Raw genomic sequence first — 20,421 nt, 5'->3', positions numbered from 1 at the left:
TATGGTCACTGGCTCAACCCAGAGGGAGGCATGGTGGGGGTGGGGGGTGGGGCGCAGATCAAGAACACTCTCCTTTGACCTGTCCCTGAGCCAGCCCAATGGGTAACATCACAGATTATTGCTGGAAAGCTCTCAGTGCTCCTCAGCTTCTGTCCTCTACTTGACAGACATTTCCTTTTCTTCTCATTCTGAGCGTGCTCCGTAGGGGTCAGACACACCTCAGTGAGAGAGGGCTTCGCCTAGTGTGCTTGAGGCCCGAGTTCCAACACAGCAGAACAGTCGGCAGCAGGCACCAATCACACCGAAGTCTTCTCCCGCCAAGAGGACTTAGGCTGTATGTAGCCTGCTTGCACCCACACAGCTGCCTCCTCTGTCTTTATTTCCACAGCCTTCTGCATACTCAGGAGAAACTTTAGGACCTATAACAGTTTCTCCTCTCTGTGCTGTTGGTTTTACCTGTTGATTTGTTTCTTAGTGTCTGTAGAAGAGCTTAACCTCTTATATTTCAGTATGAGTCTTCTACAGGTACAGATAGTCTCTTAGAAACCATATACCTTTGACTTGGTAATCACACTAAGAGTCAGAGCAAGGCTGGGCGTGGTGGCACACGCCTTTAATCCCAGCACTCAGGAGGCAGAGGCAGGCAGATTTCTGAGTTCGAGGCCAGCCTGGTCTACAAAGTGAGTTCCAGGTCAGCCAGGGCTATAAAGAGAAACCCTGTCTCGAAAAACCAAAAAAAAAAAAAAAAAAAGTCAGAGCAAGCAGGTTTTTTTTTTAAAGATTTATCTGTTTGTTTGTTCATTTATTATATGTATGTACACTGTAGCTATCCTCAGACACTCCAGAAGAGGGAGTCAGATTTCGTTACGGATGGTTTTGAGCCACCATGTGGTTGCTGGGATTTGAACTCAGGACCTTCGGAAGAGCAGTCAGTGCTCTTACCCTCTGAGCCATCTCACCAGCCCAGCAAGCAGGTTTTTAATGACTGGGGCTGGAGAGATGACCCAGCAGCAGAGAGCACTGACTGCTTTTTCAGAGGTCCTGAGTTTAATTCCCAGCAACTACATGGTGGCTCATAGCCATGGGATCTGGTGTCCTCTTCTGGTGTGTCTGAAGACAGTTGACAGTATACTCATATACATAAAATAAGTAAATCTTTTTAAAAAATGTAGAGTTTAAAATAATTAAAATCTAGGGTGGAGAGATATCCCCGCGACTAAGAAAACTGGCTGCTTTTGCAAAGGCCTGGCTCAGTCCCCAGCACCCACATGGCGGCTCCCACTTTGCCACTCCAGTCCCAGGTGTCTCTGACTCCCTCGTGGGGCTTCTATGGGCACCAGGCACATACATGGTACACAGACATTCACAGGCAAAACGCCCAAATACGTTAAAAACTAGGAAATGGAAAGCCAGGTCTCCTGGAAGAGGAAGGAGCCATCCCAGAGGCTGTGATCCGTTCAGCCTCACTCCTCAGCCACCCAGGGCGGCAGAAGGGAGGTCCTTTCCTTTCCTCACGTCAGCGCCAGGCTCTAGAGCCTCCAACAGACTCTCCTGACCTTGCTGTTGTTCTCACCTGCTGATTTGTTTCTTAGCACACTTGATTATTTTGGGGGCAGTACACACACACACACACACACACACACACACACACCATAAGCACCTTGGGGGTCAGAGGAGAGCTGGTGGGGTCTCTCCTCACAGTACCTGGGCCCCGGGAAGCAGACTCGGTTCAGGCTTGGCAGCAAGTGCCCTAACTAGCTGAGATCTCACCAGTCCTTGTTTTCTGTGTGTGTGTGTGTGTGTGTGTGTGTGTGTGTGTGTGTGTATAGGTTTGCAGAATTCACTTATTCTCTTTCCACCACATAAATTCTGGGGATTCAGTGTTCTGGTCTCCTTCAGGTGTGGTAGCAAGCCCCTTTACCTGCCAAATCATCTTTGGATTTTATGTGTATGGGTGTTTTGCCTGCATGTATGTCTGTGTGCTATATACGAGCCTGGTGCCCTCATAGGCCAGGAGAGGATGTTGGATCACCTGGAATTGTAGTTACATTTGGTCAGGAGCTGGGAGCCAAGCCCTGGTACTGTAAACAGCAGTGAAAGCTCTCCTGAGCCGCCTCTCTGGCCTCCAGCTGAAGCAGGACTCTGTTTTGTGTTTTTTAAAACAGGATCTTACAGGCTGGAGAGGTGGCTCAGCAGTTAAGAGCACTGACTGCTCTTCCCAAGGTCCTGAGTTCAATTCCCAGCACCCACATGATGGCTCACAACCATCTGTAATGGGATCTGATGCCCTCTTCTGGGGTGTCTGAAGACAGCTACAGTGTACTTAAAATAAATACAGTGTACATAAAAATAAATAATTCTTTAAAAAAAAAAAAAAAGACAGGATCTCACACAGTACCCTAGGCTGGACTAAAACTTCCTGTGTAGTTTGGATTTCCTTGGATTCGAGCAGTCCTCCTGCTTCTGCCTCCTAAGTGCACAGGCCACCATGCCTGTCGTGTGTGTCCGTGTGTGTGCACAGCGCATGCCCTGACCTTCAAACCCCCACCCCTCTCCCCAGTCATTCTTTTGGAAAAGTACAAAGTTACTATTTCTTATGGTGTCCCTGGGCTGGACCACTGTGAGTAAACTCAGGGTATGCATTTTCAGGGCGGTCCTCAAGACTCTGTGATTGCTCCTGTCACTGGCTGTCTGCCAGGTCTCCCCACTGTGCTTCTTCTGCTGGGGCGGGGTGGGGCCACACCTGTGTTCCAGCACTTGGGAGATGGAGGCAAGGAGGATCATCAGGGATCAAAACTAGCCTTGGCTACGTAGTGACCTCGGGGCCACCCTGGGCTACCTGAGGCTCTGTAGGTACACAGATTTCTTTCAGACTGACTGCACTGGTCTAACCTTGCAGTGGCCATTCCTTACTGTCACTACAGTGTCCCTATGTGGAGACTTTTCCAGAGCTGTCGCTCTGATCCTGTATTCTGGGTGGTTTTCCTTCTTCTCTGGTATCATTTATAGCTATAGGTTCTTGTTTCACACTATGTCCTAGTACACAGGAGGCTGAGAGAGGATTGTCACAGGTTCAAGGCAACCTGGGCCAAGAGGAACAGACGCTGACTCAAACATAAGCTGCACGATGGATAAAAATACAGAGTGGTACCCAAATGGTCAAAAGCTCACAGCCAGTCTGCCACTCCCGTCTCCCCGAAGTCTCATTCTTGCTAGGCCTTCAGATTCCCTGTGACACAGACTCTGTAGTTACAGGCAGGTGACATGGCTAGACAGGCTGTTTGTTCTCTGCATCACACTGTGGACACTGCACTCTATTATATAACTGAGATAGTACGTATTGATCTGCTATGTATGTTCACCTATAGCATGGCCATTTCCTCTTCCCCTCCCTCAGGTGGGAGGAGAATGTGGCTGACTCCCCAGTTTCTTGTAGATGATGCTAAAAAGCAGTCTCTCCTGGAAGCTTCAGAATAGTTCTCTGTGAGTCTGTATGTAAGAGAGGACAGTGGGACGTGGCGTGACATCCAGGTTCTCTGTGAGTCTGTATGTAAGAGAGGACAGTGGGTCGTGGTGTGACATCCAGGGTGCTCCTGCTGGTGGTTTTCAGGGGCTCCATTCTGGAGTGAAGAGATACGGGCATAGCTTTGTGAAGACAGCATGCACTGTAAGGGCAGGAAGTAGGTCACATGCCGTTCACATCCACGGCAACAAGAGTGGCTCTACTTTATAATTCCTGTGTAGGTTTTCTATAGAAATCCTAGACTATTGCAATGAACAAAAACACCATTATCGGAAGCGTGAACTGTTTATGTTTGTAAAAATTTTAATTTAGCAAATACTTTTTAAAGGTTTATTTGATTACTTTTAGTTTGTCCATGTATGTGTCTGTGTAAGGGGTATACGGGTGCCAGCGGTGGCTAGAGATGCCAGTCCCCGGGAGCTGGAGTTGCAGGCAGTGGTGAGCCACCCAAGGTGGGCACTGGGAACTGAACTCAGGCCCTCTGCAAGAGCAGCAAGTGTTCTTAAACTGCTGAGCCAAACCTTCCAGTCTCCTAATCCAGCATTTGTGGTTCATCTTATGCGCAAGTGAAAGAGTTCAGCAGTTAGGCAGTGGCTGAAGAAGCCTGGAACCTGAATTGATCCCTGAAACCCATGTACCGCTGGAAGGAAGGGGAGGGCCCAGTCCACAAAGGTGTCCTCGTACCTCCACACATGCACACACACATGCATACTGGCATACACGTGCACACTCGCACACATGCACAGATGTGCACACACACATAGTAATCTATTTTTAACTGTTAACATTCTCGAGGACTGCATTTCTTGGCGTTGCGTTCAGGGTGGGTAGTTAGTCAGCTCTGCCCCAAGCACTCACAGAGAGCAGGAAGTTTACCCCCTGCTCTCCAGCCACTGCTTGCTTACAGTGACCCCTGGAGCCTGGGCTCAGTCTGAGACTCGGAGCCATGGAAACTGAAAGGGGACAGAAAACTGCTCGCCTGGTGTCTGTCTCCCATAGCCTAGATTCTGCAGTATCTGTGTTACTCGTACTAAGGGTCCATGTGTGTCTATGTAGTGTGCTCAAGAACAAACACATTTCAAAGTCCTTTATAAACACTCCGACTGTTTGCCTGTAACTTCTTCAGCATCTCCCGAGAAGAGGGGCTTCCTGACATTTCATGTTGTTACCGCCCCACCAAGAGAGTTAATGCCAAGCCAGATAATGCCGATTTCTGTGATCAAGACATTCGTGCACTTTACAGTAGATTTTCACCCAGAATTCAGTCAGAAAATGTTGTTTGCACATTGGTGACCTTACACCTTTAACCCAGGGTTGAGAGCACTGGCTGCTCTTAGCGCCATTACCAGCGCCCGCTTGGGACAGCTCCCAACGGTCTATAACTCCAGTTCCAGGGGGCTCTGCCATTGCTGTCCTGGAACCCACTCTGCAGACAAGGCTGGCCTCAAACTCAGAGATCTGCCTGCCTCTGCCTCCTGAGTGCTGGGATTAATTTTAAGTCATGCGCTATCATATCCAGAAGGAAAAAAAATCAGCATTTTTAAAAAGACTTAAGGAGGGCTGGAGAGATGGCTCAGCAGTTAAGAGCACCCAACTGCTCTTCCAAAGGTCCTGAGTTCAAATCCCAGCAACCACATGGTGGCTCACAACCATCCGTAATGAGATCTGACGCCCTCTTCGGGTGTGTCTGAAGACAGCTACAGTGTACTTACATATAATAAATTAAAAAAAAAAAAAAAAAGACTTAAGGACCTGCGAGGTGGCTCAGCAGGTAAAGGTAGCAGCCGCAAAGCCTAAGCATAGTCTCTGGAAAGCACACGTTGAAAAGAGAGAACCCAGTCCCACAGGCTGTCCCCTCTGACCACCACAATCATACACGCTGTGGCATGTGCTCCCCATGCCCCCGAAATGTAAAGATAAAAACATACTTGGACAAAGTAGATAAACAGTGTAGTGAGTCTTCAGCCAGCGATTAGGTGTGGCCCAGATGAGCTTGTGACTCCCTGCTCATCTATACCTCCCCCCTCCAGACCGTCCGTGTAGTCCCGTCTCTGATCTGGTTGCTTCTTTGTGCTTATCCTACTTTCTTCTTCTCAGTGCTCCAGTTGTCCCAAGGGGCGAGCCCATTGGAGGCACTCGCACGGGCCCTCTGCCTCTGACAGGTCACCTACCGCACTGAGCACTTCTGCCTGCTGCTGGAGGCGTGGTTGGGAAGGCCTTGCCTCTAACTGAGAGCCAGGCGTCCTCTGTGGAGCCCAAAGGAACACCAGGCTTTACACTGCCTTCTAAATGGATCCAAATGTACAAGTCGGAAGTAAGCCAGGTGCTTTTTATGAGAATTTAGCGTGTCAAGCAAAAACTATGATAGGTCTAAGCCTTTTCAGAGCTCCAAAAGGTTTAGTAGCTCTAAAATTCCTTGAGAGCCAGGAGCCAGCATGCACCCTCAAGGCCTTGGGTGTGAGGGTGCAGGTGCGAGCGAGCTGAATTCTCTGTCTTGGTCTCCAGCCCTGCCTCTCTCCTATCCCCTACCCCACACACACATACACACCTTACTGTGTCTGCAGGTGTCCAGCTAGACAGACTTGCTTTCTTCTCCTATGCTTTTAATAAGTCTCTAAACCCTATTTAAAAAAACAAAACGGGGCTGGTGTGATGGCTCAGTGGGTAAGAGCACCCGACTGCTCTTCCGAAGGTCCAGAGTTCAAATCCCAGCAACCACATGGTGGCTCACAACCATCCATAATGAGATCTGACTCCCTCTTCTGGAGTGTCTGAAGACAGCTACAGTGTACTTACATATAACCAATAAATAAATCTAAAAAAACAAACAAAAAACAAAAACAAAACAAAAACTGCCCGGCGTGGTGGCGCACACCTTTAATCCCAGCACTTGGGAGGCAGAGGCAGGCGGATTTCTGAGTTCGAGGCCAGCCTGGTCTGCAGAGTGAGTTCCAGGACAGCCAGGGCTACACAGAGAAACACTGTCTTGAAAAACCAACAAAACAAAACAAACAAACAAACAACAACAAAAAACCAAAAAACAAACAAACAAAAAAACCATTTTTAAGGCAGGGTCGCTTACTATGTAGCTCTGACTGGCCTCAAACTCACAGACATCCACCTGCCTCTTTCTCCCCAGTGCTAATAGGTACCCACCACACCCAGCTTGAGATTCTTCTGTGAAAATCTCTCTCAAACATCCTCTCCATGAATGATGGAGATATTGGCAGTAACCAAGACAGTGCCGGGCCCTGACCAGATAATTTTTAACCCTTTCCCTGGAGCTGCACGTAAGCCGCCTTGTGACAGTCTCACACAACAGTGGAGGCGGTAGGCACAGTGGTCACAGGCCGCTGGATACTGTGCCTTGCCTCTTTCCCGCGGTCATATTCTGCAGCAGGTGCAGGGAGCCTTCCTGGGGAAGCAAGTGTTGGGTCATCCCTGCCTGTGCCCTGTCAGCAGGTGGCGTGTGGCTAAACCTGTCTTCAGTTCTCTCATCTGAAAAAACCGAGGAACTTAGCTGCATAATCGAGGCAAGTGGGGAACATTCTAAACAATGTGACACCTGCCTGCGCCTTAATCCCCATAAATTCTGATCTCAACAGCGTGGAGCAAGGACCTTAGGCACCAACATTTTCCAAAAGCTCCCAAGCGACGCTAAAGTGCAGCTAAAGTGGGGTGGAGGGCCCAGACCCAGCCAGTTCCCGCAGCCGGTTACAGCCCTCATGTCACCTCATTAGACACGTGTTCCTTGTCATGGCGATTGATGTGGGTTCAGCCTCTGCCTCACAGCTCCATTCCAGAGCACTAGTCCTCCCAAAGGGCTAGCCTGGTGACTGGAGCCAGGCCCTCTGGGAGCTCCTACTCCTAGGAGGAGGCCACATCCCTGGCCGGCATCAGGGTCTCTGGTGCTCCAAGGTCCTCTGAGTAGGCAGACACATGGTGCTATTGAACCTGCACTGTGGCACCAGCCTGCCCTCTCCATCTTGCTTCTGGGGCTCCTTCCCTGCACCCCCCCACCTCCCTGTCTCCTTGCCTGTTCTTTTCACTTTACTGCACACTAAGGATGTGACCTCAGTCTGTGCTCAGTGCTGAACACTGCCGCTCGCTCTTCAGGCCCTAGAACATAGAGCCCTGTTTCAGGATCAGTGAGAAGCCAGCTTGCATACACTGTATTCCAAGTGGACATGTGTTAGGTTTGGGCAAACTCTAACAAGATGGCACAGCACAAGACAATGCTGACAGACCTGGGACCATCCACTGTTTATTTTGTGAGAGTGTATGGCCGCACAGGCCACAGCGAGAGTGTGCCGATCAGAGAGGGCCACTTGCATGGGCTGGTTCTCTTCTCCCGCACTGCCCCGGGGCGGGGCCCAGGGACTATACTGAGGTTATCTGGCTTGATGGCAGGAGCTTTACCTGCTGACCCTTCATGCTGGCTGCTGACCTGTGACCTTCCAAAGGGACGCAAAGGCCAACAAGACAAAAGGTCTAGGTGGTGAATGTTCCAGAAAGGAGAGATCACAAATGAAAGCCTGGGAGAGAAGGTGCAATGTGCTATAGGGGAAGGAAAGCAAGTCCAGGGGACACGAGGAAGATGTTGGATAGGAAAGGTGTGTGAGGTGTGCATCCTATGGGTCTTAGGTGACAGGAGCCGAGTTATGCCAGACGTGAGCCTGTGATCCCAGCACTCAGGAGGCAGATGCAGGGAGATGTCGTTGAGTTTGAACCTAGCATAGAACAACCAGGGCTACATAGGGATAACTTGTCTCAAAAACAAAACAACCGCCAGGCGTGGTGGCACTCGCCTTTAATCCCAGCACTTGGGAGGCAGAGGCAGGTGGATTTCTGAGTTTGAGGCCAGCCTGGTCTCCGGAGTGAGTTCCAGGACGGCCAAGGCTACACAGAGAAACCTTGTCTCAAAAAACCAAAACAAAAAACAAAAAAACAACCAGTGTCCTAGGCCAGGCGTGGAGACACACCTGTCTGTGGTCCTGGCTCTCAGGGGTTGGGAGGTAGAGACCAGCTCAGAAGTTTAAGATTAGCCTCAGCTACAAAGTAGTTCTGAAGCCACCATGTGCTTTGTGAGACCCTGTCTCAAAACAGACAGACAAACAAACAAACAAAAAACCCCAAAACAAAAAAGAGCCAATGTGTTAACTTGAGTGTGAAATATCAAAGACTCATGCTAGCCTTGTAGTGGTGGATATGGTGGGAAACACGGGCTGCGCGGGGAATCAAAACAGTGACGTTAGAGCTCATGATTGGCTGGATCTCCAGTAAGGCGACCATCTGAATTGAGCCAATTAGATTAAAAAAAAAAAAAAAAAAAGCTAGATTAGATTAAATGCAGGTTTACTGAGAAGCTGGCCCCAAGGACCAAGGCCCAGCAAACTCACCATGGGGAGGAGGGAAAGAAATCATGCACACTAAGAGAGCTGAGAGGAAGAGAGAGGGAGGACAAGGAGACCGAAGTGTCTGGATTATATAGGGAAGCGCCTCTTTCTGGGACAGCCTGGAGCCCAGGGCTGCCTTGATATGTATGTCCTTTCAAATGTGTCACTCTCTGGTGACCAAGTATCAGTGGGCCTATGGGGGCCATTCTCATTCAGACCACCACAGTTTTTAAGTGAATCAGATCCAAAGGATCTCTTGTCTTCTTTTGGCTTTTTTTTGTTTGCTTGTTTGTTTGTTTTCCGAGACCAGGCTGGGCTCGAACTCAGAAGTCTGCCTGCCTCTGCTTCCCGAGTGCTGGGATTAAAGGTGTGCGCCACCACACCCGGCTCTCTTTTGGCCTTTTTTGTCACCAGGTACACACATCCTACACAGTGTAGACACATAGACAAATCACTCATGCACATTAAATAAATCGGAAAAAAAAAAGCAATCTCTTAAGACTTAAAACAATAAATTAACATTCCTCTTGGCTCTTTGTTCTACAGGCTCAGAAGAAGTGTTTGAACCAGACCTCCCCCATTCCCACATCCAAGACCACAGACGGCTTGAGGCCATCACAGATCCCTGGGCTCTTGAGCACCGCACTGCCAGGTCAGGAAACCCCTACGGAAGTTCTGCAGTCTGCCCTGAAGTCTGCCCGTCCTGTTTTTGCGTTCCTGGAGCATGGCATTGTCTTCCTGCCTCCCTGTTTGCACAGTGTTTCTGTTTGCATCTTACCTAATCTCCTTTCTCCTTGATGGCTCCTTTTCTCTGTACCCTGCCCACCCTAAGAATAGAGTGTGCTCCTCTGGCTGTAGGGCACCGTTGATTGGGGATAGATCATTTACCATATCACTCAGAAAGAAAGAAGCACTTCTAAAGTGTGGCGCACGCCTTTAATCCCAGCACTCGGGAGGCAGAGGCAGGCGGAGTTCTGAGTTCGAGGCCAGCCTGGTCTACAGAGTGAGTTCCAGGACAGCCAGGGCTACACAGAGAAACCCCTTCTGGGGGGAGGCGGGGGGAGGTTATGTAGAAAATGTGCTTCTTAGAAGTGATGGGCCTTGGCTCTGCAAGGCTCACAGAACTTTGTGACCAGTCCCACACTGCTATGTGTGCGTGTGTATGTGTGTGTGTGTGTCTGTCTGTCTGTGCATGTTTGGAAGCCCCACTCCCCAAACTGGACACCTATAGGCTGTCTGTCTGTCTGTCTGTGTGTACATGTTTGGAAGCCCCACTCCCCAAACTGGACACCTATAGGCTGTATCCAGTCTTAAGGCACTTACCACTTGCTGGACTCCATTCCTACTCAGAGTAGAAACAACCTTTGGCCTAAGACCGAGTATAGCAACTTTTCTTACCAGCTCAACACATGGTTTAAAACAACAACAACAACAAAAAAAAACAAAAAAAAAAACAAAAAACAACAAAAACAGAAGCTAGCGCGTCCCTTCCTGCAAGTGTATTTGCAAGTGTATTTTGGAGGTCTGAAGTGCTGGCAGGCTTATTGTGGGGCTCTTGGGGTCCCACTTGAGGTTTAATAATAAAGACACAGAGACATCTGTGCAGTGTAAGACCTGTTTACTGGGGCAGTCTCTCAGCTAGCCTCTATTATATTATTATTATTATTATTATTATTATTATTATTATTATTAAACTCGACTTATCCGGGTCTCTCCACTTTGCCTGCCTCCCAGCTAAATCCCATTCTGCTTCTGTCTGGCCTGCTTCTCTACCTCCTAGATCAACCCTGGCACTCTACCCCAGCCTCAGCCTTCCTCTCTTTATTCTACAAAAGCCACATTCCTTATCCATCCAGTCTGAACCAGTCAGCAGCTGGATAACCTTCTTTTTACCATTCAGGGCTGTGTGACCTTTATGCTGCTGCTTGCTTTTTAACATGATAATCTCAGAGAAGCATAGGAGGGGGAACCATTCCCTACATAATAGTAAACAGTTCCCTAGAGCATCCTGCCAGAATTGACTCTGCCAGCACAGCCATTAGCAATTAAAAATACTGGGACACACCCACATTGCCATTAGATTCAATGTGGAAGAGATGGGGGGCGGGGAGGGGAGGGCAGGCTACCCAAACATTGGCTGACTTATTTCTCAGAAGCAGACTTCTGAAAACTACAGGTAGCTTTGTCTATTTATTACCATGGACTAAGTAGGTTCTATTTATTACCAAACCAGAGTTTAATAGTGCCTGCCTCTGCCTCCACTGCCAAGAGATCAGTGCCTCCCTTTAACTTCCTCCCAACCGGTGTTCTTCAAGAAATTCTTTCAGACTGGGTGTGGTGATCAAGCCTTTTCTCACTGCACTCTGGAGGCAGAAACAGGACAGGTCTCTAATGGTAAAATTAGAGTCAGCCTGATACTCAGCGAGAAGTTCCAGGCCAGACTGGGGTACATAATGAGACCTTGTATGGAACAAAGAAAGAGAGAGAGAAAGAAAGAAAGAACTCCTTTTAGAACACACATACTGGATCTGACTCCTGTCTTCTACCTTCATTCTAACAGGACAGGATTCTGGAAGCAAAATTATGCCAGCGACCTTGGGGGCCACACAGGCACAACCAGAAAGCTCAGTTGGATCATCCCCGAGCCAGACAGCTGTGCAGGTAGGAAACGGTTTGCAGTTCCGTTCATGGTTTCTAACCAGAGTGTGCAGTCTCAGAAGGCTTTGTCGTTGGTACCTAACACGGGGCACACAACTAGTCTGTCTCCAAGTGCTTGCAACAGTGTGAATGCTGAAGACTTTCCCAGGGGGCCAGGCCTGGTCACATCACGCTTCCAGGCTGTGTCTTTCTCAACTGTTCCTGACATGTTTCTGGTGCCTCATGAAGCCATCATAGATTAAGGGCTGGGATGTTGTGAAGCACTTGCCTAGTGTGGGTTTAGTACCTAGCAGTGAGTACCTACATACACACCAGTACCCTCCGCATACTAGATGGACGGACGGATGGACGGACGGATGGACGGGATGGACGGATGGATGTGCTTACTGGATTATGGGTTGTCCTACAGCTTAGAGTCATCTGAGATGGAAGCCTTATTGAGGAATTGCCTGGAAATGAGATTGCCCTGTCTATAAGAGTGGGCACGTCTATAAGAGAGCCTCTTGATTGTCATATTTGTCAGAGGGTCCACCCCACTATGGGTGGCACCATTTTTTGTTTAAGAAAGCTAAACCTGAGCCTGCAATGGAGTAAACAAGTTAGCAAGCAGTGTTTTCTTCGAGGCCTCGGCTAATGTCTGCCCTGACTTCCTCAGTGATGGTCTGTGACCGGAGAGTGCACACCAGAGAAGTCCTTTTCTCCCCAAACTTGCTTTTTTTTTTTTTTTTTTTTTTTTGGTTTTTCAAGACAGGGTTTCTCTGTATAGTCCTGGCTGTCCTGTGTCCTGGAACTTACTTTGTAGACCAGGCTGGCCTCGAACTCAGAAATCCACCTGCCTCTGCCTCCCGAGTGCTGGGATTAAAGGCGTGTGCCACCACTGCCCGGCTCCAAACTTGCTTTTAATCAGAGGTCTTACCAAACAAGAAGAGACCTATAGCTCAGGGGTAAAGCAGTTGCCTAGACTGTACACCCTTGGGATTGATCCCCAAAAGTGCTGTACAGACACACATACATACACAGAGAGAGAGAGAGATCTTGGGGCTGAGGATTATAGAGCTTTGCTTGTTATGCAGATGAAAGACAGAGTACTTATGGACAATGGCAACTCAAGGATGAGCTTGGTTTGGCTCACTGTTGGCGAGTGAGTGTGGTCTCTGGCAGGGACCAGGAGAGCAGCAGTGGGGAGCAGCTGGCAGAATTGTGTCTGCAGCCAGGGGACAGAAAATGGCAGTGCTCCCTCCCTCCTTGTACAGTCCTTGGGATGGTATGGGGGTGGGGGGGGCTCTCATACAGGAGCCCAGAGCTTTCTTTCCTAGAAGGTTTTGGCTCCTCTCAGGCTGACAGTCTGTAATAAGTGTCACAGGGTATATATAACTCAGTAGTTAGCCTTTGCCTGATGAGCACAAGTCCCCAGCACTTCACAAAGAAAAATCAGAGCAGTCACCATGTCAGAGTGGTATCTGTCCCACAAATTGTGACCAACCTGATTTTCATAATGAGTTCCAGGACAGCCAGGGGTCCATAGCAAGGCAAGATTTTTTTGTTTGTTTGTTTTTATGTGAGGACCAATCATGAATGCATGAAATAGGGCATTTCTGTAGCTGTTTGACTCAACTTTGTAGTGTATAAAATCTCAGAGCATTTCACACTACTAGTCTTAAAAAGGTAGGAAAGCCATTTTATGTTTAGCTTTTTTTAAAAAACAGATTGTTTTGTTTTTCTTTTCAAACATTTATTTATTTTATGTACATGAATACACTGTAGCTGTCATGAGACACACCAGAAGAGGGCATCAAGATCCCATTATAGATGGTCCTGAGCCACCATGTGGTTGCTGGAAGAGCAGTCATTGCTCTTAACTGATGAGCCATCTCTCCAGCCCTATGTTTAGCTTTTTGAGTTTTTTTTGGGTTTTTTTGTTTGTTTGTTTGTTTTTGTTTTTTTGTTGTTGTTGTTGTTTTTCGAGACAGGGTTTCTCTGTGTAGCCCTGGCTGTCCTGGAACTCACTCTGTAGACCAGGCTGGCCGCGAACTCAGAAATCTGCCTGCCTCTGCTCCCATGTGCTGGGCTACACAGAGAAACCCTGTCTTGGAAAACTAAAACTAGAGTTGCTATCCAGCTTTCTGTAGATATAACTTTGGTACTCTTTGTTACAAGGAAGCTGTTTGTGCTTGCTGGGCTCTGTCTTCAGCGGGTTGCATTTTAAAGTCCTTGTTGACAGATAATAGGAAAAACTTGGAACACAGTAACCTTTATCTATAAGTGTACTTTGTGACTTTCTCCCTGTGTTTTATCGTTAGGTGGATAGTCATCCAGGACAGAAAAGGCCTGCTGCCAAACAGCTGACTAAAGGAGCTTTGTAAGTTCTATTTCAATTCTTGTTTTCTCAGAGTGCTACAGGGCCTTTGTAGTCACTAAACATACCACATATCTCAGTTATAGTGGCTGAGTTTCTTAGCCTTTTCAAAAATGTACTGCGAATGACAGACCAGCCAGGGCTACAACTTTCTTTTTTTTTTTTTTTTTTTTAAGGAATTTGAGAGCTGGGGCAATGGCTTAGTTGGGAAAGTTCAGACTGGAGTTCAATCTCTGACCCACATAAAGCAAGCCATACACAGCAGCCAGCTCTTCTAAGCCCAGACTGGGGCCAGCAAGTGAAAGGAGCTTGCCACCAAGCCTGATGGCCAGAGATAGGTCAGGCTCTGCAGCCCACATGGTGGGAGGGAAGAACTGAGTCCTCCAGGCCGTCCTCTGACCTCCATAGGTGCCAGGGCGCTGGTGCTTTGGTACTCACGCAGCCTCACACAAGAAAAGAGGCAGCAGGGCTGTTGATTTACTTTGAAAACCTTTTCCTACAGTTTGCTTTCATCAGGACCTGTAAATAGATCAGATAAAGTACACTGTTGTTTTGTTCTTGAAGAGAATGCCCCCTGTCTCTCGAGACAGAAAAACCGCTTGTATGTGGACTGTTATTGGACTGTTGCTAGCCAGTGGTCAGCCATTGCTGTGGTCTCTCCAAACACCCACACTGAGGCCTGGTGGGAAAACTACGGGTTTGTTTGTTTTTTGTTTTGGGTTTTTTGTTTTTTGTTTTTTGTTTTTTTTTGGTTTTTGTTTTGTTTTGGTTTTTGTTTTTTTTGAGACAGGATTTCTCTGTGTAGTCCTGGCTGTCCTGGAACTCACTCTGTAGACCAGGCTGGCCTCGAACTCAGAAATCCGCCTGCCTCTGCCTCCCAAGTGCTGGGATTAAAGGCGTGCGCCACCACACCTGGCTGAAAACTATGTTTTTGAGGTCAGGGTCATAGCCCAACAATAATAAGAATGTGGAGAATGCTGTCCGTTGTCCTGTAGAACTGTACTGTAGTTAACTCGCCTTTGGACTCATTGGCTTCCTATGTGGCCTTAGCTGAACACTCACTCTCCCTCTTAAAGCATCCTCCAGCAGTTACAGAGGGACCAAGCCCATGCTGTGACACCCGACAAAAGCCAGTTCCGGTCACTAAATGACACGGTGCAGAGACTGCTCTCCTACCACGTGTGCCAGGGCTCCATGCCCACGGAGGAAGACCTGAGGCAAGGTGAGCAGCCACAGCCCAAAAGAACAGTGCAGCGCCCTGACTGGGAGACAGGCAGCTGTTCTTATCACAGGCATAACTTGCTTTCTCAGTACCCCAGCCTGTAAGGAAGGTAGGCCCTGTTCTTAATAATCCATGAGTGGCTTCTCCAAATGCCGTTCCTTGCTGGCACAGGGGCAGCAGTGAGGAACACAAGTTAGCTCCCTGAGGCTCCCAAGCAAGTCTAAGACATTGGCTGAATGCCTTGGGACATCCGTTTTAGGAAGGTTAGGAACTTCTGAGAATCCCACACACCCGGTGCCTGTCCCTGCTCTCTGTCACTAAGTCCAATAGTAGAGCTCTGGTGTTACCCCACTTTCCCTCCTGCCTGCCAGGCTCTCCATCCTCCACTGCCATGGTCTTGATCCTCCCAGAGCCTCTGATCTCCCCACAAGCTGGGGCTTCCTGGGAGGGCTGGCGAGTGGCTTCCAGAGTCAACTGCAAGTATCTTTAAAGACTCTAGGAAGCGTGGGTGGGAGATGTGACATCTCTTAGACAGTCTTTCCTGCTTCAGCGCTTCCTGCCACCTGCTTCTGTGAAGGGACAGAGGCTTGGGGAGCCTGTCAGCCAGAAAGTGGACTCCATTGCTCTTTCTTCCTGGCCCGCCTACAGCAGCTGCCAGTAATCCGATGTTGGTTTTCTGGGCTGTGTTAGAGGGAGTTCTGTTACCACACAGGGACCCCGGGTCTCTGCAGGATCTTAAGCAGAGGGAAGCTTGCTGCAGATCGGCTGTTGGGATGAGTTCCTGTCAGGCTCAGGAACAGAGGCCCTCAGTCTATGGATGATTCTCTTACTGTTTTCTCCCTGTTTGTTTGTTTTAAGTGGACAATGAATTTGAAGAGGTCGCCACTCAGCTCCTCAAAAGGACCCAAGCTATGCTGAACAAATACAGATTCCTGCTCCTAGAAGACGCCATGGTAAAGTGTCCCCTAGCATGGCTGCTTGCAGCTCAGCCAGCTCTAAGGCCCAGCGAAAGAAAGGCTCGAGGACTTCATAGGACTCCCCACCAGGGCAGAGTTTACACAGCAGAAGTGTTTAAGGTTGAAGGAAAACTCCACACTTAGCCATTGCTGGGAGGGACAGTGGCAAATGTCATCTACAGCCATTTCCGATAGGGAATTTCTGAGCCACCACAAGAGACTACCTTGCTAGGCATGGTGGCACACTCTTTTAATCCCAGCCCACAGGAGGCAGAGGCAGGTGGATCTCTGTGAATTCAAGGGTAGCCAGGATTCTGTAGTGAAGCCCTGTCTCTAAAAATGAGCTCTGTTTTTTTTTTTTGAAAGATTTATTTTATGTATATGAATACACTGTTGCTGTCTTCAGACACACCAGAAGAGAGCATGGGATCCCATTACAGATGGCTGTGAGCTCTATTGTTGCGAAGGGGCTACTTACAGCTGACTGTGGCTGCCAGTGCTTATAATCCCAGCATAATCAGGAAGCTGAGGCAGGATGATTGTCCTTGAGACTTTGTTGTAAAATTAGCAGCAAATGTGATAGCATCCTGTGTGTATAGCACATGTGTGTGTAGCAAGGAGCTCAAGAGCATCTAGGCAGCAAGCTCTCACCTACCCCTGCTTCCTTCAGTACCCAAGCCCAGAGGTTTGAATGACACAGTCAACGCTTCTGAAGTGACTGGCCTCTCTCCATTTCAGAGGATCAACCCCTCTGCAGAGATGGTGATGATTGACAGGATGTTCAACCAGGAGGAAAGAGCTTCCCTGTCGAGGGACAAGCGTCTGGCGCTCGTAGATCCTGGTAAGAGTCATCAGGGTACAGGGAGAGTACAGGTAGGCAGTTTTCCCAGCAGTGTGGCTACTGGGAAGTTTTGTGAACCAATCTTTGGTGAGTCCAGCAGGCAGATCGGGAATTCTGGGAAGGAAAAACTGACAAAGTTGAGAGGGGTGTGTGGATATACCAAGACTGGCTGGTCTACAAGATCCAAACTGGAATTTCGCATTCAGTTAAGGCCCTGGTTTTCCCCATTAAACTTCAAATCCTGTCTTTCTAATCTTGGAGAACTAAATTGAGCCAGGGGCTTCTCAGTGTATTTGGAAAGGCCCTTGCGCTGCATTAGAAAGCATCAGTGCAGCATGGTCCCCGATTGTGAGCAGAGGACTTTCCCCTCGGCCGACCAGGGTCCCGCCCCCTGCGAGCTTTCCAGTTTTCCCTACTGACAACGGGCTCACTGTGGAGCCCGGCTGACCTGGTGCTCTTGTGTAGGCCAGGCTGTCCTTAAACCACACAGCCTGTCTCTGCCTCCCAAGTGCTGAGGTGAGAGGGGTGAGCACTCAGATCCAAATCCACCCCTTTAAAATATTTTTTAAAATGTTTTTTCTGTTTCATTTTTAAAAGATATGTTTATCGATTGGTTGATTGATTGGTGTAATATATGTGAGTACACTGTCACTATCTTCAGACATACCAGAAGAAGGCATCAGATCTCATTACAGATGGTTGTGAGTCACCATGTGGTTGCTGGAATTTGAACTCAGGACCTCTGGAAGAGCAGTCAGTGCTCTTAACTGCCAAGCTGTCTCTCCAGCCCCTCCTATTTCCTAAGATTTCCTTTTTAAATTATGTGTGTATGGCAGGCAGCACATGTGAGTGTAAGTGACCAGAAAGGTGCTGGCCCTTCTCGGGCTGGAGTTAGAGACAGCTGGAACCCTCCTGAAACGACAGCTGGGAGCCAGACTCAGGAGCAGTGCACACACTTACCTGCTAAGCCATCTCTCAGACCCTTAATTGTTAATTGTGTTTGTGTGCGTGTTGGGGATGGGGGAATAGGCACTGAGTTCAGGTGCCTGTGGAAACTGGACGTATTGGATTCCCTGGAAAAGGAGTCGCGAACCACAGAACATGGGTCACTAATATGTAGTCCTGGCTGGACTGATCTCAGCAACCACATGGTGGCTCACAACCATCTGTAATGGGATCAGATGCCCTCTTCTGGTGTGTCTGAGTTCAAGGCCAAGCCTGGTCTACAAAGTGAGTTCCAGGACAGCCAGGGCTACACAGAGAAACCCTGTCTCGAAAAAAAACAAAACTAAAACCAAAAACAAAAAACAAAAACAAAAAAAAAAAACCAATGTGTGTATATTATTGTGAAGGCCTGCATGTGGTGTGTGTAGGTAGACATACACACGGCAAAGCATCTGTGTGGAGGTCAGAGAACAACGTGTGGAAGTCAGTCCATAGCTCTCCCTGGAACCTTGGTTGTTAGGTGTGTGCAGCCAAGGCTTCCTCCTCTCTCTGGGCCATCTCACTGGCCTGAGCCTAACACGAGGTCCTGCCTTGCTCAGCTATATGTATTGCCTAGGTTGATCTCAAGTTCATGTGCCTAAAGTGATCCTCCTGCCTCAGCCCCTGAGTAGCTGAGACTAGAAGCTGAACAAATATAAATCACAAATACCATAGCAGTCCATGGAATGTAAGTCTCACGTGGATTTGTTTATGCCATCTATAAAAATGCTTTTAGAACTCACATGCTAGATAGGATTTGACATTCTGAGTTGTTTTAAATTGCATCCTAGCATTTTCTTTTAAAAAAGATTTATTTATTTATTTATTTATTTATTTATTTATTTATTTATTTATTTAATGTGTGTGAGTACACTGCAGCTGTACAGATGGTTGTGAGCCTTCATGTGGTTGCTGGAAATTGAATTTAGGACCTCTGCTTGTTCCATTCAACCCCGCTAGCTCTGGTCTGCCCGACTCGCTCAGTCCCTGCTCACTTGGGCCCAAAGATTTATTTATTATTATACATAAGTACACTGTACCTGTCTTCAGACACACCAGAGGAAGGCGTCAGATCTCATTAAGGGTGGTTGTGAGCCACCAAGTGGTTGCTGGGATTTGAACTCAGGACCTTCAGAAGACCAGTCAGTGCTCTTAACCATTGAGCCATCTCACCAGCCTGCTTTTTTTTTTTTTTTAACTTAAAAAATGTGTGGGTGAGAGAGAAAGAAAAGGTGTGAGTATACATGTGCATGACAGAAGACAGCTTGTGGGAGTTGTTCTCTCTTTCAAACTTGTGGTCCTGGAGTTGGACTGTGGTCATCAGACTGGCTGGCAAGCTCCTTAAGTCACTGGCTGTTTAAGATATATATATATTATAGATTTATATATACACATTGTGATTGTGTGTGTATGTGTGTGTGTGTGTGTGTGTGTGTATGCAACATATATGGGGGTGTCCTCAGAGACCAAAACAAAAAGAGAGCTTTAGATTCCTTGGAATTTGAGTCCACAGGGACACTCTCAGCTGCTGTGAACTCAGGTCCTTTGGTAGAGCAGCAAGCACTCGTGGCCTTTGAACCACCTCTCCAGCCCCTGGAGTTTGTATCTTGCTGTGATCCCAGTAGTGTCTGAGTGCATTCGCTCCATACCGCAGCGGGCTCGTCCCCTGTGGCCTCACTGCTGCCTTCCTTTGCTGTAGTCTCCTTTCTCCAACACCTAGTCTTCTTTTTTGTTCTATTTGTTTGTTTTTAGGTTTTTTGTTTGTTTTTTGAGACAGGGTTTCTCTATATAGTCCTGGCTGTCCTAAAACTTACTCTTTTAGACCAGGCTGGCATCTAATTCAGAGATCCACCTGCCTCTGCCTCCCAAGTGGGGATTAAAGGCATGTGCTACCATCACCTACTTTGTCTTTTTGTTTTGTTTTTTTGTTTTTGTTTTTTCGAGACAGGGTTTCTCTGTATAGCTCTGGCTGTCCTGGAGCTCACTTTGTAGACCAGGCTGGCCTCGAATTCAGAAATCCGCCTGCCTCTACTTTGTCTTTTTTTAATATTTTTAAACTTTTATGTATATGGTTGTTTTGCCTACATATACATGCCTGATGCTCAAAGAGCCCAGAAGAGGGCGTCAGATCTCCTTTGGGGGGGGGGGGGTTGTTGTTTGTTTGTTTGTTTTTCAAGACAGGGATCTCTCTGTAGCCCTGGCTGTCCTGGAACTCACTCTGTTGACCAGGCTGGCCTTGAACTCAGAAATCCACCTGCCTCTGCCTCCTGAGTGCTGGGATTAAAGGCCTGCGCCACAGATCTCCTTGAACTGGAGTTACAGGTGGTCATGAGCCGCTTCATGAATGCTGGGGCTCGCACCACATCCTCTGCAAGAGCAGCCAGTGCTCCTGACCGCTTCAGGGTCTCTTTGTCCCCAGTTGTGATGTCATTTTGGTTTTTTTGTTTTTTTTTGTTTGTTTGTTTGTTTTTGTTTTTTGTTTTTG

General features: G+C 48.0%; 1 protein-coding gene across 9 annotated transcripts in view; it reads left to right on the top strand.

Moving 5' to 3' along the window:
- Window positions 1–20,421, top strand: part of Bicral (BRD4 interacting chromatin remodeling complex associated protein like) — a 92,327-nt gene that overhangs the window by 66,939 nt on the left and 4,967 nt on the right. For all 9 annotated transcript variants that reach the window (NM_001100452.1, XM_011246345.3, XM_006523976.4 and 6 more), the window contains 6 exons: window positions 9,466–9,571; window positions 11,480–11,580; window positions 13,878–13,936; window positions 15,010–15,155; window positions 16,014–16,108; window positions 16,850–16,952. In NM_001100452.1, the coding sequence (NP_001093922.1) occupies window positions 9,466–9,571; window positions 11,480–11,580; window positions 13,878–13,936; window positions 15,010–15,155; window positions 16,014–16,108; window positions 16,850–16,952 (610 nt within the window). The remainder of the gene's footprint in view (window positions 1–9,465; window positions 9,572–11,479; window positions 11,581–13,877; window positions 13,937–15,009; window positions 15,156–16,013; window positions 16,109–16,849; window positions 16,953–20,421) is intronic.

This window comes from Mus musculus, chromosome 17, assembly GCF_000001635.26.
Source record: "Mus musculus strain C57BL/6J chromosome 17, GRCm38.p6 C57BL/6J".
Taxonomy (NCBI): domain Eukaryota; kingdom Metazoa; phylum Chordata; class Mammalia; order Rodentia; family Muridae; genus Mus; species Mus musculus.
The sequence above is the reverse complement of the archived record's forward strand: the minus strand, read 5'-3'. Positions and strand labels throughout refer to the sequence as shown.